The 17,113-nt window shown below is 31.5% G+C and overlaps 1 protein-coding gene across 1 annotated transcript; it reads left to right on the top strand.

Moving 5' to 3' along the window:
• Nucleotides 1-703: 703 nt before the first annotated feature.
• LOC108480632 (uncharacterized) lies at nt 704-3,557 on the top strand. The gene is made up of 7 exons (XM_017783683.2): nt 704-852; nt 1,373-1,435; nt 1,560-1,639; nt 1,974-2,082; nt 2,250-2,409; nt 2,720-2,883; nt 2,972-3,557. Exons 1-7 carry the CDS (start codon nt 850-852, stop codon nt 3,320-3,322), a joined length of 930 nt encoding a protein of 309 aa, XP_017639172.1. The 5' UTR covers nt 704-849; the 3' UTR covers nt 3,323-3,557.
• The last annotated feature ends 13,556 nt before the right edge of the window (nt 3,558-17,113 follow it).

The following is a 17,113-nucleotide window of genomic DNA, read 5'->3' as shown; positions in this document are numbered from 1 at the left end:
TCAAAATTTTTACCCCAAAATAAAGAATTTAGTTCACAAAGTATCAGGCTATGATAGCCAAAATCAACCCAACATATCATCGCATCGATTTTCATTTGCCGATGCTAGGGCAATGCTAAGCCCAAGCGGCCTTTGCCTTCTAAAACTATTTTGCCCATCCACACTTAACAATAAAAACATTAATTCCACTATATATCTCAAATTATGAGAATAATGTTGCAGTATCATTCTAATTAAATATATGTTTAATAAACTGAAAAATTAAGTGTTGAATTTAAGTAATAAATTGGTCCATATTTTTTTATTTTTTCCCATTTTATCTATTTATAAATAAATAAATAAAACTAGGTAACATTTATAATAGTTAGTATAAATTTTATTTAAGTTGATTTAGATATAAAATAAATAAATTTTATATTTCGTAAATAATTTATTTTCATAAAATTATTTATAGAAAAATAAATAAGAAAATTAATGTAATTGAATATATTTAATAAATCATTTATTAAAACATTTAAATTAGTCTATAAATTGATTTATTGTATTGATTTATAAAATGAAAAGACGAAAAATAATATTTATATACAACTAATTGATTTTTTTGATAGATATACAATTAATTGATAGTTTGAGAGTTAATTAGAATTTCTTGAAGTTTGACGATTAATTTAAAACTATCTTATAAGTTGAGGACTTGTATGCAATTAGTCTAAAACAAAATTAAGAAAATTCGAAGCAAAATATATCAAAATTCATAGGGGGCCATAATAAAGTAGGGCAAAATCTCAATTTCCAGTATCCAAATCAGAAGAAGAGAAGAAGAAGAAGAAGCCAGAACGAGAAGAAATTATGGTAAGCAAATTATACCCTCTAACTTTCGATTAGATTAAATAGAAAAATTTCTTTTAGTTTTCCCCGATAATTAGGGTTTTGTGTTATCCAACGCTTCGTTGTTGATCTTACAATCCCTAGAAAGTGAGACGGGTTTAGTTATATCATTATGATTAGTTTTATATTTAATTGTATTGGTTTCATTCATTACCCCTCCAATTTTCCATTTTTTATCGCAGAATTCACGCGGTTATGTTGATTTCGCGATATTTATGTGTGGCTTAATTTCATATGGCTGAATAGATTTTATACGATTCGTTAAAAAAATTAATCTTTTAGAGCAATGTTTCAAGAGGAATATATTTTAAGCTGTTTGCTAATATAAGTTGTCGCATTAACTAGTTATTTTATGGTGGCTGTCGATTAATGTCCTTAAGTTTTTCTGCTGTTCAACATTTGTCTAAAGCTTGTATATCCCTTCCCCCTCCCTACATTGAAAAGTTATTAGAGGACTTAACTCACTTTGTTTGTGCTTTTGCAGTCTTCGCTTGCAGCTGCTAGAGCAGATAACTTTTACTATCCTCCAGAATGGGATCCAAGTCAGGTATGCATAATTTAGACTTATTTGCTTTATGCATTTTTTTGGGGGTTTCAAGGAAACCTTTGCTGAAGCTGGTTATGATTTATGACATTTCTATCTTTAAATTTTGCCACTGCTCTCTTTTCAGGGCTCCTTGAACAAGTTTCATGGACAACATGCTTTGAGAGAGAGGGCGAGGAAAATAGATCAAGGCATTTTGATTATAAGGTAAGATCACATACTTTTTGGATTTTTTATACCATCTCTTTTTTGAGAGTGTCTCAGATATGTTCTTTTGTCATCTTCAAAATATTATGTGATGGGCTTCAATGTGGCTAGTGTTGAAAAGAGCATGACAGCTTTTTAAGGTTTAGTTCATTAAGGATTTCTTCAACATATTCTGACAAGATTGGCTGGCAACTGGGCTCTGGCTTGCCATTTTCTTGACCCAAAGTTCTTTATTATTTGGTTTAAATATCCTCGCTAATTTTACTTTTGGTGTGGGAAGTTTCTCTGTAAATGGTAATTGTAGGTCTAATTTTCGTTCTTGTTTTGCTTTAAGGTTTGAAATGCCTTTCAATATATGGTGTGGGGGGTGCAATTCTATGATAGCAAAAGGTGTACGGTTCAATGCTGAGAAAAAGCAAGTGGGAAATTATTATTCTACAAAGGTATCTTCTTTTTACTAATTGTGTAATCTATTCAGTACGGTTCATTTTAATATGTCTTGTGCAAGTGTTCTCCTATGATTTTGTTTTTGTTAAAGTAGACATATTCTGTTAATTAATTTTAGCTCATCATTTATTTGGTATTCCTAACAATTAGTTGTTTCTTTTAGATATGGAGCTTTACCATGAAGTCTGCATGCTGCAAACGTGAGATAGTCATTCAAACGGACCCCAAAAATTGTGAGTATGTGATCATTAGTGGGGCTCAGCGGAAAACTGAAGTGTTTGATGTTGAGGACGCAGAGACATTAGAACTCCCTGCTGATGAAGGTATGTAGTAAGTTCCATAGAATTTTTTATTCTTAAATGACAATTGCTTTTAACTATAGGGCTGTCTTTGCTTGAATATGAAGTATTCTGGAGAACTTTGCACCAATGTCATGGACTAATTTCTTGACAAAATGTGAATCTCTGTATAACTTCCAGTCAAAAGCATGGGATGACTCCCAAGTCTCAATAAGGGTTAAACCCATAGGCCCATGCATCTTGCTTAATGAGAATGAGAATTAACTTTTTGCTAACTTTTTTTCTATTTCTTTTTTTGTGTGTGTTGGTTTTGACGGGTATATTTGTTCTGCAGAAAGAGGCAAGCTTGCTGATCCATTTTATCGTCTTGAACACCAGGAGGAGGATTTGCAGAAGAAGAAAGAAGCTGAGCCAGTACTTGTTCGCCTTCAGCGTGTATCTGATGCCAGGCATTCAGATGACTATGCCCTCAACAAAGCTCTGCGTGCCAAACTTAGAGTATGTTACTAAGCATAGTTTGGCTTGTTAGTTACATATCGTTATGGGCTTGCTTCCTAGTTTTACTCCTTTTTTTATCTGTTGTCAGAGTCAAAAGAAGAGGGTTTTTGAAGAAGAATCTGCTTCAAGGAAAATGGGCCTAAGCATTCGACTACTTCCGGCAAGTGAAGAAGATGGTGCTACTGCTGCAGGAGTCAAATTTTCTTCCAAGTTTGAGAGAAACAGGAAAGATAAGAGAGCATTGATTAAAACTGCTTCAATCTTCCCTGGATCATCTGGGTCGTCCTCGTCCAATAAGAAGAGGTTGGAGCTCGAGTCCAAGAGAAGAAAAATCTGTGCAGCTGCGGCTTTTAACTTGCTGACACAGGGGTTCAAACCATCATCATGGTCTCGAGATGCTGTGAAGAAGAGTGCTTCCTTGAATGCACGGAAATTTTAGCTCGAGTTTTCTTACTGCTGTTTCTATTCACATATAAGATAGCTGGAATGGATGGATTCCAATCTCTGATGATTCTTGTGAAAGATTGTGGTGGTGGATCATGTATATAGTTACACATTTACTGCTAGATAACTGTTCTCTTTGGTCATAACAAATCTATTATATGTCTCATAGGTGTTGCATGTGACTTGATTCTGCTGAGAATTTGGAATGAACTTGATATTTTTGCCCCCAATTTAGCATGTATTGTTCGAGTTTTCATCGGCACCCGGCACCCTACATCGATTCTCCTTGCAAGACTTCTTGATCATGTTGATTCTTAACTTTGTCCGGTTTTTTCGTGCTACGAAATTCTCTTTTGAGGTGGTCTATTTGGGGTTAAATTATTTATTGCTTGAATTTTTTTTAATTTATTTTCGTACAATTATTTTTGGGCTTGAATTTTTTGTCCAAGTTGGTCACTAAATTTAGCAATCGATACCATATTAAGGAAATATTAAGGAGAGAAAAATAAAAGTTTATGTCTCAATGTCAGAATAATTGTTAAGTTTAAGTCTTAACTTAAAAAAATAAAAGGCAGGTTATGCCCCTAATATGAAAATGGTTTTCAAATTCAGATTCCAAAAAGTAATTTAATCCTTTTATTTTGAATTTTATATATTTAAATTCATTTGATCAAAAATGGTATTAAATTATTGTTCATTACACGGTTTAATACTTTTGACTAACAACACGTTGGCCAATTGATAGTCAATTATGATGTAGTTCAATAAAGGAATTCACATGTCATACAAAAGTGATGTTGGAGGTGTGGCAGGGTGTAATGATCCAAAATTCACAAACATCGGAAAAGTGTATTTTCAAGCCTTCGTCTTAGCAATCTGAATTAGTAAATATTTATTAGAAATAATTATGAGCCTAGTCGTGTATCTAATTAGGTTTTTATTAAGTGAATTTAGCTTAATTAAAAGTAATTAGAAAAAAAAGGGACTAAAGTGAATAAAGGGTAAAAGTTAAATTGTAGATTAAAAGAAAATAAAAAGGACTAAAAGGGAAATTAGGCCAATCCTCATAAATGAAGAGGCAAACCATGCTAAAAATCTTAGATACTTTAGATTTTAATTATATAATTATATATGATTTAATTATAAAATATATTATTAAATTAAGTTATTATAAATATTATATTATGAAAATAATCTAAATTATGCCAAATGTATGGTGATGATAAAATACATATGTAATGTTTGTATTTATACACTTGTAAAATATTTATATATTTTCTTAAATAATAAGTAAAAGATATTTGTATATTAATTATATTATAAGATTTTTATATGATAAATAAATTAAAATAAAGAAAAATGTATGGTGATTAAATTATACATGTGTAATGCATATATTATACACTTGTAAAATAAATAAATAATTACTTATAATTTAAGTGTAAAGATATTTATTAATTAAATAATTATTATTATATTATTATAAAATTAACAAAGTAAATAAAACATAAAAGGAATAAAAGAAACAAAGCATAAAAAAAAGCAGAGAGTGAAACCAAACAGGGAAAGGAAGGGAAAAAAAGGAAAACCTAGGGTTTTAAAGCTTGGAGCTTATTTTGGTAAGTTAATTAAGTCATTTTCTTTTAATTTTGATGTTTTTGAAGCCTTAGAACAAAGTTTTGTTGAAATTGAGTTGAAATTGTGAAAGTTCTTAGATTTTTGAACATGATTCATGTTGGACAAATGGTTGAATTAGGGGTTTGATTGATAGAATTTCTAGTTAGAACTGATAAAAGGATTAAATTGTAAAGTAAGTTATAAGTTTTGTGTTAGAGGAACTAAATTGAAAAAAAATTGAAATTAGGGTTTATTCATGAATATTAGATAGTTAAGTTGAATTTGGTAGGAAATTGAGTAGAAATAAAGTATGAATTGAGATAGAAAAGTAAGTGAATTTAGTTAGGATCAAATTGAAATTAAAGTTGAAGTTGAATAGAAAATTCAATTATTTAATATAAATTAGTACTGTATTAATAGTGTAAATTAGTTTAATTTTCATAGCTAGCAAAGAACCAGAGGCATCGGCTCAAAAAGGAAAGGAAAAAGTTATCGAGGAGTAGATACGAGAAAATCACGGTTTATATTACTATAATTTGAACTACTATTTATTAATGTTATATTTAAATTTATATGTATGGTAAGCAAATTATAAGGTAAGTGTCAATATTGAAATGATTGAAATTGAGATGAAGTATGATTATGTATGAATATTTGATGATATATTGATTGGAAAGTGGAAAATTGTATTGAATTGAACTGTGATTAAATTGAGAATGATTTAAATTGAAAATATGAGAAAGTGATGGAATTGAAATATGAAAATTGAATACTCTATTAACTAGTCGGGTTGAGTCGGATATAGTTGGCATTGTATAGGATTGGAAGAATTTAGGGATTTTTCAGCTTGGCCGAGGAGACACTGATGTTACTATATTTCTTCGGACTATCCAAAGAGGTACTTACTGCCATTTTGGTGTATTTGGGTGGATTATTCTGGTGTGTTTGGGAGGATTATTTTGGTGTGTTTGGCCTCTAACCACTTCGGGATTCTTTAGATCTTTTTGGCTGAGGATTAGAACTAGTGGTTCTTGCTCGTTTCCCAGTTAATCTAGCGATTTTCGACTTTTTATCCAATCCCAGAACTTGCTCCACCATTTTTGCCCGTTCAACCAAATCTAAAAATTCTGTGATTCGATGGGATACCAACTGTACTCTAATTTCATCTCTTAAACCTCATAGGAACCGCTTACAACTGTCAGCCTTTGTCGGTATAAACTCTGAAGCATATCGGCTGAGTCTAGAAAATTCCTGTTCATAGTCTACCACTGATAAATCATTTTGTTTCAACATCAAGAACTCTTGCTTTTTGTCTTCAATATATAATTCCCCGACATATTTCTTTTGGAACTCTTTCTGAAATAAATCCTATGTTACCTGTTCTGTTGGTAGATGTCGAATTACAAATTCCCACCATAAATAAGCTTCACATTGTAGTAGAGAAACAACACAGATAAGACATTCTCGGGGGGTACATTCCAATTGTTGCAAAACTCTTTTAGTTGATTCCATCCAATTCTCTGCTGTGGATGGATCGACTCTTTTCAGACCCAAAAATTCAGTGGCACTGTATTTTCTTAATTCTTTTATTGTTGCCCCTCTCTAAGTAGATGCGGATGTCGTAGTAGGAGCAGTTCTCGCTACCCTTTGTAATGCATAAGCAATAACTCTTAATAAATCAGAATCATCCCTATCTTTGACATTTCCCCTATCTACTCTGGGGGGTTGATTTCTCATCGAGTTTACAGTAGGTGTTACTGATTCAGTTTCATCTAATATGTATGTTAATTTATTTATGAATTATTCGTAAATTTTTTATATGTCCGATAATGCTCTGTAACCCTATTCCGGTGACAGTTTAAGGTTAGAGGGTGTTACAACTATTGGTATCAGAGTTATTCAGGTTTAGCTGATTCTTGGGCTAAATCGAGCTCGGAAGTAGTCTAAAAGTACATGCCACTATTGAGTCAAAATTGAGTCGGGATTTGGATGCTGACCTATTTGTTATTTCTGTTTTATAGATTAAAGATGTCAGATAAACGAATAAATGATATTGACTAAGAAATGTACACTGGAGGCGAAGAATCATATGGATTAGATGAAACTGAATCAGTAACACCTAGTGTAAACCTTATGAGAAATCAACCCCCTAGAGTAGATAAGGGAAATGTCAGAGATAGGGATGATTCTGATTTATTAAGAGTTATTGTTGATGCCTTATAAAGGGTAGCGGGAACTGTTCCTGCTACGACATCCGCACCTACTCAAAGACGGGCTCTAATAAAATAATTAAAAATACAGTGCCATTGAATTCTTGGGTCTGAAAGGAGTTGATCCATCCACATTAGAAAATTGAATAGAATCAACTAAAAGAGTTTTGCAACAATTGGAATGTACCCCTCGAGAATGTCTTATCTGTGTTGTTTTTCTACTACAAGGTGAAGCTTATTTATGGTAGGAATCTATAATTCAACATTTACCAACAGAATAAGTAACATAGGATTTATTTTAGAAAGAATTATAAAAGAAATATGTAGGGGAATTATATATTGAAGACAAAAAGCAAGAATTCCTTATGTTGAAACAAGATGATCTATCAGTGGTAGACTATGAACGGGAATTTTCTAGACTCAACCGATATGCTTCAGAGTTTATATCGACAGATGCCGACATTTGTAAATGGTTCCTACAAGGTTTAAGAGATGAAATCAGAGTACAGTTGGTATCCCATCGAATCACAGAATTTGTAGATTTGGTTGAACGGGTAAAATTGGTGGAGCAAGTTCTGGGATTTGATAAAAAGTCAGAAATTACTAGATCGACTGAGAAACGAGCGGGAACCACTAGTTATAATCCTCAGCCAAAAAGTTCTAGAGAATTCAGAGGTGGTTGAAGGCGGAGTTTTAGATTGGACCAAGGTGACAGAAGCCGAGAAAAACAGACTACAGTTTCTACTAGTAGTGTAATAGCCCTTCTTGAAACATTGATATGTCGAATTGCGAACATTGTAGGAAAAAGCATAAAGGTGAATGTTGGAGAATAACTAGGCGATGCTTCCGATGTGGGTCTATAGATCATTTTATCAGAGACTGCCCGGAAGTGAAAGCACCGCACCTGCAGCATCACAGAGATCAGTGTCTATTGCTCGAGGCAGAGGCTCGGGTACAGGCGGTTCTATTTCTAGAGGTAGTGGTGTAAGAAAAGGTAGTGACATAGCTACTCAGCAGTCAGAGGCTAGAGCATCGACCAGAGCATACGTGGTTCGGACTTAGGAAGAAGGTGATGCACATGACATCGTGATAGGTATATTTTTATTGTATTCTGAATCTGTTTATGCATTAGTTGATCTGGGTTCTTCTCATTCATACATTAATTTAAAACTGGTCGAGTCGAGAAAGTTAAAATATAAGACGTCTAGAATATTAATAGAAGTGTCTAGCCCTTTGGGACAAACCGTGTCTGTGGACCGAGTGTGCCAAAGATGCTCGTTGATAATACAGGGTAAGATTTTTTCTGTTGATTTGTTGATTATGCCCTTTGGCGATTTTGATGTAATCTTGGGTATGGATTGGTTATTTGAACATGGGGTGGTTTTGGATTGTTATAAAAAAAGGTTCAGTATTCAGATAGAAGATGGAAACAAAATTAAGGTAAATGGTATTCGTACTAGTGGTTCGACACGTATCATTTTAGAAATTAAAGCCAATAAATTGCTTCAGCAGGGTTGTGCAGCATACTTAACTTATGTTATTAATTCTGTTTTAGTCAAAAGTTAGTGTAGCAAAATTAGAACTGTATGTGAGTTTCCAGACGTCTTTCCTGAAGATTTACCGGGTTTGCCACCAAACAGAGAGGTTGATTTGCAATTGAAGTCTATCTTGGTATAGCTTCAATATCTATACCTCCATACTGAATGTCGCCTACCGAATTGAAAGGATTGAAGGTATAGTTGCATGATTTGTTAGATCGTAGATTTATTAGACTGAGCATTTCACCTTGGGGAGCTCCGGTATTATTTTTTAAAAAGAAAGATAGTTCAATGCGGCTTTTAATTGATTACCGACAGCTGAATAAAGTAACGATCAAGAATCGGTATCTGTTGCCTCGTATAGATGATTCGTTTGATCAGTTAAAGGGAGCTTCAGTATTTTCGAAGATTGACTTGAGATTCGGGTACTATCAGTTGAAAGTAAAAGAAAGTGATGTGCCGAAAATTTATTTTTATACTCGATATGGTCATTATGAGTTCTTAGTGATGCCGTTTGGGTTAACCAATGCCCCAGCTGCTTTCATGGATCTGATGAACCTTATTTTCTAGCTGTACTTAGATCAGTTTGTGGTGGTCTTCATTGATGATATATTGGTCTATTCGAAGAGAGAGTTAGATCATGATCAGCATATTAGAATAGTGCTACAAATTCTGCGAGAAAAACAATTGTATGAGAAGTTGAGTAAATATGAATTATGGTTATCTGGGGTAGTGTTTTTGGGACATGTGGTAATTGCTGAAGGGACTAGAGTTGATTCGAAGAAGATTAAGGTGATTGTTCAATGGAAGGCACTAAGGAATGTATCTAAGATACGTAGCTTCCTGAAATTAGCTGGATACTATAGTAGATTTGTTAATGGATTTTCGAAAATAGCATTGCCGATACAAAGCTGCTATAAAAGAATGTTCCTTTCAATTGGGATGATCAGTGCTAGAGGAGTTTTGAGACATTGAAGTAAATGTTAACCAAGGCACCAGTTCTGACTTTACCAGAGTCAGGAAAGGACTTTGTTGTATACAGTGATGTTTTGCTAAGTGGTTTGGGCTGTGTATTGATGTAAAACAGAAAAGTAATAGCCTATATATCTCTACAATTGAAGCCACATGAGCACAACTACTCGACACACGATTTGGAGTTAGCTGTAGTAATCTTTGCATTGAAGATTTGAAGGCATTACTTGTATGATGAGAAATGTTACATTTATATTGATCATAAGAGCCTTAAGTATCTTCTTTCGCAAAAAGAGTTGAATTTGAAGCAAAGACGATGGATTGAACTTCTGAAAGATTACGATTGTGTTATAGATTACCATTCGGGAAAGGCAAATGTAGTAGCAGATGCATTGAGCAGAAAAGTTGCTGTTGAATTAATGACAATGTTTGCTCAGCTTAGTATTAATGATGACGAAAGCTTGTTAGCTGAACTAAGGGTTAAGTCGATAATGTTTGACCAGATTAGAGCAACCCAGCTAAAAGACGAAAAGTTGGTGAAGAGAAAAGAGATGGTACGGAATGGTATGGTAGAAAATTTTAGTATTGATGAACATGATTGTTTAAGGTTCCAAAATCGGCTTTGTATTCCAACTGCTTCTGAGTTAAAAGAGTTGATTCTCCAAGAAGCACACGATAGTACTTTTGCTTTACACCCTGGTAGAACGAAGATGTATCAAAATTTACGGGAGTTATACTAGTGGCCAGGAATGAAGAAAGATATAATTGAGTATGTTGGTAAATGATTGACTTGTCAGCGGGTAAAAACAGAACATCAGGTACCCACGGGTTTGTTACAGCTTATTATTATTCCCGAGTGGAAATGGAATTGCATTACTATGGATTTTGTTACGAGATTGCCACTACCAGTAAGTAAAAAGAATGCTATCTGGGTAACTGTGGATAGACTCACGAAATCAGCTTATTTCATAGCAGTTAGAACCGATTGGTTTTTGCAGAAGCTTGCTGAGATTTAGATCTGGAAAATTCTAAGATTACATGGTATTCTTACATCGATAATTTCAGACCGGAATCCACGGTTTACATCAAGATTTTGGAGGCAATTGCATAATTCTCTGGGTACTCGACTTAATTTTAGTATTGCATGTCATCCGCAAACTGATGGACAGTCTAAATGGGTGATTCATATATTAGAAGACATGTTACGGGTTTGTATCATTGACTTTGAATCAGGTTGGAATGTTATTTACCATTGGCTGAATTTGTTTATAATAATATTTTTCAATCTAGTATTCAGATGTCCCCGTATGAAGCTCTATATGGTTGAATGTGTAGATTGCCGGTATGTTAGATAGAATTAAATGAAATAAAAGTAATTGGACTGGAGTTAATTCAGCAAATAGAGGAAACGGTTAAAAAGATTAAAGATAGACTGAAAATAGCCTTCGATAGACAGAAATCTTATGCAGACTTGAAACAGCGAGACATAGAGTATTTCATTGGTGATAAAGTGTTCCTTAAGGTATTGCCTTAGAAGAAGGTCTTGAGGTTTGGCCGAAAAGGAAAATTGAGTCCTCGTTATATTGGGCTGTATGAGATTATAGAAAGGATTGGACCGGTTGTTTATCAACTAGCTTTGCCTTTAGAGTTATAGAAGATTCACGATGTTTTCCATGTTTCTATGCTTCGAAGATATAGATCGGATCCTTCTCATGTTATTCACTGAAGACATCGAAATTCGATCTGATTTGTTTTATGAAGAAGAGTCAGTGCAAATATTAGCTAGAAAAGTAAATGAGTTGAGAAACAAATGGGTTCCTTTAATGAAAGTGTTATGGAGAAGTCACAGTATTGAGAAAGCAACTTGGGAACCGAAAGAAACAATGAGAGCGCAATATCCTCATCTCTTCTTAGGTAAATTTCGAGGATGAAATTTATTAATGGGGGAGAAATGTAATGACCCAAAATTCACGGGCATCAGAAAGGTGCAATTTCGGGCCTTCGTCTTAGCAAACCGAATTAGTAAATATTTATTAGAAATAATTATGAGCCTAGTTGTGTGTTTAATTAGGTTTTTATTAAGTGAATTTAGCTTAATTAAGAGTAATTATGAAAAAAAGGGACTAAAGTGAATAAAGGGTAAAAGTTGAATTGTAGATTAAAAGAAAATAAAAAGGACTAAAAAGGCAATTAGGCCAATCCTCATAAATGAAGAGGCAAACCATGCTAAAAATCTTAGATACTTTAGATTTTAATTATATAATTATATATGATTTAATTATAAAATATATTATTAAATTAAGTTATTATAAATATCAAATTATGAAAATAAACTAAATTATGCCAAATGTATGGTGATGATAAAATACATATGTAATGTTTGTATTTATACACTTGTAAAATATTTATATATTTTCTTAAATAATAAGTAAAATATATTTGTATATTAATTATATTATAAGATTTTTATATGATAAATAAATTAAAATAAAGAAAATGTATGGTGATTAAATTATACATGTGTAATGCATATATTTATACACTTGTAAAATAAATAAATAATTACTTATAATTTAAGGATAAAGATATTAATTAATTAAATAATTATTATTATATTATTATAAAACTAATAAAGTAAATAAAACATAAAAGGAATAAAAGAAAACGAAACAGAGAAAGGAAGGGAGAAAAAGAAAAAAAAAAAGGAAAAACTAGGGTTTTAAAGCTTGGAGCTTATTTTGGTAAGTCAATTAAGTCATTTTCTTTTAATTTTGATGTTTTTGAAGCCTTAGAACAAAGTTTTGTTGAAATTTTGAAAGTTCTTAGATTTTTGAACATGATTCATGTTGGACAAATTGTTGAATTAGGGGTTTGATTGATAGAATTTCTAGTTAGAATTGATAAAAGGATTAAATTGTAAAGTAAGCTATAAGTTTTGTGCTAGAGGAACTAAATTGAAAGAAATTTGAAATTAGGGTTTATTCATGAATATTAGATAGTTAAGTTGAATTTGGTAGGAAATTGAGTAGAAATAAATTATGAATTGAGATAGAAAAGTAAGTGAATTTAGTTAGGACCAAATTGAAATTAAAGTTGAAGTTGAATAGAAAATCCAATTATTTAATATAAATTAGTATTGTATTAATAGTGTAAATTACTTTAATTTTCAGAGAAGGAAAAAGTTATCAAAGAGTAGACACGAGAAAATCACGGTTTGTATCACTATAATTGAACTACTATTTATTAATGTTATATTTAAATTTATACGTATGGTAAGTAAATTATAAGGTAAGTGTCAATATTGAAATGATTGAAATTGAGATGAAGTATGATTATGTATGAATATTTGATGATATATTGATTGGAAAGTGAAAAATTGTATTGAGTTGAACTGTGATTAAATTAAGAATGATTTGAATTGAAAATATGAGAAAGTGATGGAATTGAAATATGAATATTGAATACCCTATTAACTAGTCGGGCTGAGTCGGATATAGTTGGCATTGCATAGGATTGGAAGAATTTGGGGATTTTTCAGCTTGGCCAAGGAGACACTGATGTTACTATATTTATTCGGACTATCCGAAGAGGCACTTAGTGCCATTCTGGTGTGTTTGGGTGGATTATTTTGGTGTGTTTGGGAGGATTGTTTTGGTATGTTTGGATGGATCATTATGGTGTGTTTGGTTAGAATTCGTGTATTCGTCAAGATCCAAGTTTTGTTAATAGGGTGAATAAATGAAATGAGAAAATCGAACGAATTTGATTAATCGTACATTGAAAGTATGAAAAAGAAATTGTGAATCGAATTGTGAATTGAAATGGGATGTGAGACTTGAAAACCTAAACCAAAGGTTCATGAATTTGATAAAAGACCAAATTGTTGATATATGATATTAGTTGATGAAATGTTATAGATAATCTATGAATTTAAATGTGAATTAGTTCTTATGATTTAAAATATTATATGATTGATATTTATAATTCATTAATATTATATAGTTTGAATTTTTGTAATACCACTGAGTATATATATACTCAGCGTACGGTTGTTTCCGTGCGTAGGTCAGCAGAAGTCAAAGGTCCCGATTCAGCATCCAGATCAATCCCGACTTCAGCACAACTTTGGTGATGTAGTTTTTTCCTTTTGGTAAATGTGGCATGTACCTAGGTCTTATTTAAGAGTCTTGTGAGTTTTGGTTGTAAAGAATTGGTCTCTAATGTTTGAATAATAAATGAAATGTTAAGTTATAAAATGGTACGTTTGGTACTAAAGTTGAAATGAGATAAATGAAGTTTATTAGTTAACTTTTATATAGTATCACTAATGTTGTTGATCAATTTGATAAGTCAATGTTTTAGGCATGATTTAAGTATGTTTGAATGTGAAAATGTGTTGGTTTCCATATTAACTGTAAATTGGTTGCGATTTGAAATTGCAGGGAATGTTAGATATTTATAAAGGGGTTATATTGAGTTAAAAAAATATTTACGAAAAATTTTCGGAGTACTCAAACAAGTCCCGTTCCACTTCTAATACGTGTTTTTGGCCTTGAGGGCCCATTATAGGGATTTAATGATAAAATTATACTATGTATATTAATTTATTTATGAATTATTCGTAAATTGTCTGATATGTCCGGTAATGCTCTGTAACTCTGTTCAGGCAACATTTTAGGGTCAGAGGGTGTTACACAGGGACTTGACCTCCTAAAATAAAAAATTTTACTTTTTGGCCTTTTATAAATTATAAAAATTTAAGTTAGTATTTATAAAATCGTATTTTGACACCTAAAAACCAAAAGTTTAATTTAATTCTTTAAAAAATATAAACATATAAACTATTTAAATAAAAACTGTATTTTAATTTTTAACTCTCATAAAAAATATATAATTTAATTTTGATCCTCCTCCTCTAATTTTTTTTTGGCTCACCTTTGATGTCATAATTGTCATATAAATATATAATCTATAAAGACTAAGAAAATGTATTTTAGAAAAAAATAAAGTAAAAACAATTTATTAGGTTTGATAAATGTTAAAGTCTATAGGAGTTCTGTATTATAAGGATTGGAATAAATTAGTCCCTTTATTATTAAATAAATTAATTTATTTCATATATTATTAAAATAATCAAATAAGTCTGAATTATAATAGAGTTTACATTTATTGTATAAAAATATTTTGAAAATTATTATTTTAATTGCAGTTAAATTCTAAACTAAAATTTTATTTAAAAACTATAAAAAATTAAAAATATTAATTCTGTTAAATTGTAAATAATATTTTTAAACACTAAATGTTAATTTTATTCTAGTTTGACATTAATTAATTTTTTAATAGTACAAACACTAAATAAAAGACTATTTTAATAAATTTGTATAATAAAGATACTTCTCAAATACATTTACCGTTTGATAAATATTCACTGGCATTAAAAACGACGACCGTCATTTATTGGTGACAATTTTCGGCATTGATCAATGTTGATTAATGTCGGCTAATGCCAATCAACATTGGTTAAACCTATAGACATTCTTGTAATTTTCAAAAGTTTGACTAATTTTTTAAAATTTTTAGAAATTATATTTTTATTATTTTGTAGAATCTTATTTCGTTTGTATTTATTTATTTGTTTGTTTCTATATAATTTATATAATTTTGTATAATTTATAATAAAAATATTTTTTTGATTGAGTCTTAATTTAGTTGAAATTAGTTTTATTGTAAATATAGGAGGACATGAATTTGAACGCGCTGAAGCGTGTTTATCCTTTTCTTTAAAGGTTGAAAATGAGTTATAAATAATTTTAGACATTATATTAAAAAGTATTTTTTATTTTTTTAAAATACTTTTAAAACTATTATTAAATTAAATAAATTGATATAATTAATGACATGACCGAGTTTATGGACATTTTGTGTCACATGCCATTATTTAATCATATCATCATTAAGTAACATTGTTAATCAAGAGTATCAATTGTGTACCAAATAATAATTTAGCCGTTATTTAAAAAAAAATTAAATATCTATAAAAAGAAGTCGGGAAAAAAAGAGAGGAGAAAACGAAATCTCAGAAAATATTTTTTTGATGCAAAATCAAAATTTAATTTTGAGGGATGGAATTACATCAATAAGATTGAAGTTGATAGTATGAAATTGAAACATTTGTGATCTGTGAATGATGGTTTTTTAAGGTGTTCCAGCGAGAATGGACTCCATTTCCCCTTCCCATCATATCTTGCGGTGGACGTTGGGCCTGGCTACGTCCATAATTAGGCCGAGACCCATCCAGCCTGCATCCTCATTTGAAGAAAATGTTTGACCAAGCCTTCTCAGCATTTAATATATTGTTTTGCATATACATATTTATTGCAGCAAGGATGGTGAGGCAGATGCAACAGGGGAGTCATAAGATGGCAATAATTTGGGTTGCACATGGCTCTGTATCTATAGAATATAGAAATAGATTTATATGCACACTTCCTTTTTCGTTTTCATATATAAATAATGGGGATAGGTGGTGAAAGTGAAGGGATTATATGGTAATCCGAAAGAGGAAAAAGATGAAAATTGCAGTCGCAGAAGTTGCGCTGCTGATGATCATCAATGGTACAGGCAGCAGCAGGGACTGATCATCAAAAGGCTTAAATTCCGGCTCAGACACACCTTCATTATTATATATAAAAATAAATAAATAAATATGCCAATCTAACTGTACTTTAAAAAGTATATGTAACACTATAAGTTGTAAGATCTTCATGTCTCTGCTTTGTTTTTATAGCCTTCCACTTTTTCTTTCTGCGGTGTCAAGGGGATTCATTCATTTGATGATGACCATTGAGCTTTGAGAAACTAATATCCATATATATTATTTTTAGCAGTTCCGTACTTGCCTTTAATTGGTAGGGCCATAAATGTTCATCTTTCTTGCAGTCTATAACACCTAACACTGCCATAAAAAGATCACGCAAAACTGACCCCAAAACAACCAAATCCAAGGTAACTAATCCCCTTATAAAGTAATACTACTAATACATGCATGCAGATGCATTAAGCATAAAAGTTTTCACTGCCTTGCCTGCAGCATGTTTCATCTCTTTCATCAATTTTCTTTTATTAGTATTAATAAGATATCAGTGTCAGAACAAAAGCCATCCATCGGATCCATATATATGGCTCTGGGATTTCTTTAATTTCTTTTGCATTCTTTCCACCCTCCTCCTCCTCCTCTCTCTCTCTCTCTATATATATATGTATATATATTTTGTGGTGTATAAGTATACTCTTTCTTTCACAAAAAAATGAGAAAAAGAAGCAACTAGTGTTTCTCGTTGCAGGAGACTCTTTTCCGGGTTTGTCGCTAAAATAGTCGAGCCTCTTCATTATGAGTATTTGTTTCCTCTGTGTAGTCCCTTTCTTTGGCTTTCTTTTTTTTTTTTTTTT

This window comes from Gossypium arboreum, chromosome 12 (assembly GCF_025698485.1).
Source record: "Gossypium arboreum isolate Shixiya-1 chromosome 12, ASM2569848v2, whole genome shotgun sequence".
NCBI classification, from domain to species: Eukaryota; Viridiplantae; Streptophyta; class Magnoliopsida; order Malvales; family Malvaceae; genus Gossypium; species Gossypium arboreum.
This window is presented reverse-complemented; position numbering and strand designations above follow the sequence as displayed.

Bases quoted from the DNA above. Each gene is read 5' to 3' on its own strand.
- LOC108480632 (XM_017783683.2), top strand. The intron at 2,083-2,249 runs GTATCTTCTTTT...TGTTTCTTTTAG, and splicing joins GAAATTATTATTCTACAAAG to ATATGGAGCTTTACCATGAA. The intron at 2,410-2,719 runs GTATGTAGTAAG...TTTGTTCTGCAG, and splicing joins AGAACTCCCTGCTGATGAAG to AAAGAGGCAAGCTTGCTGAT.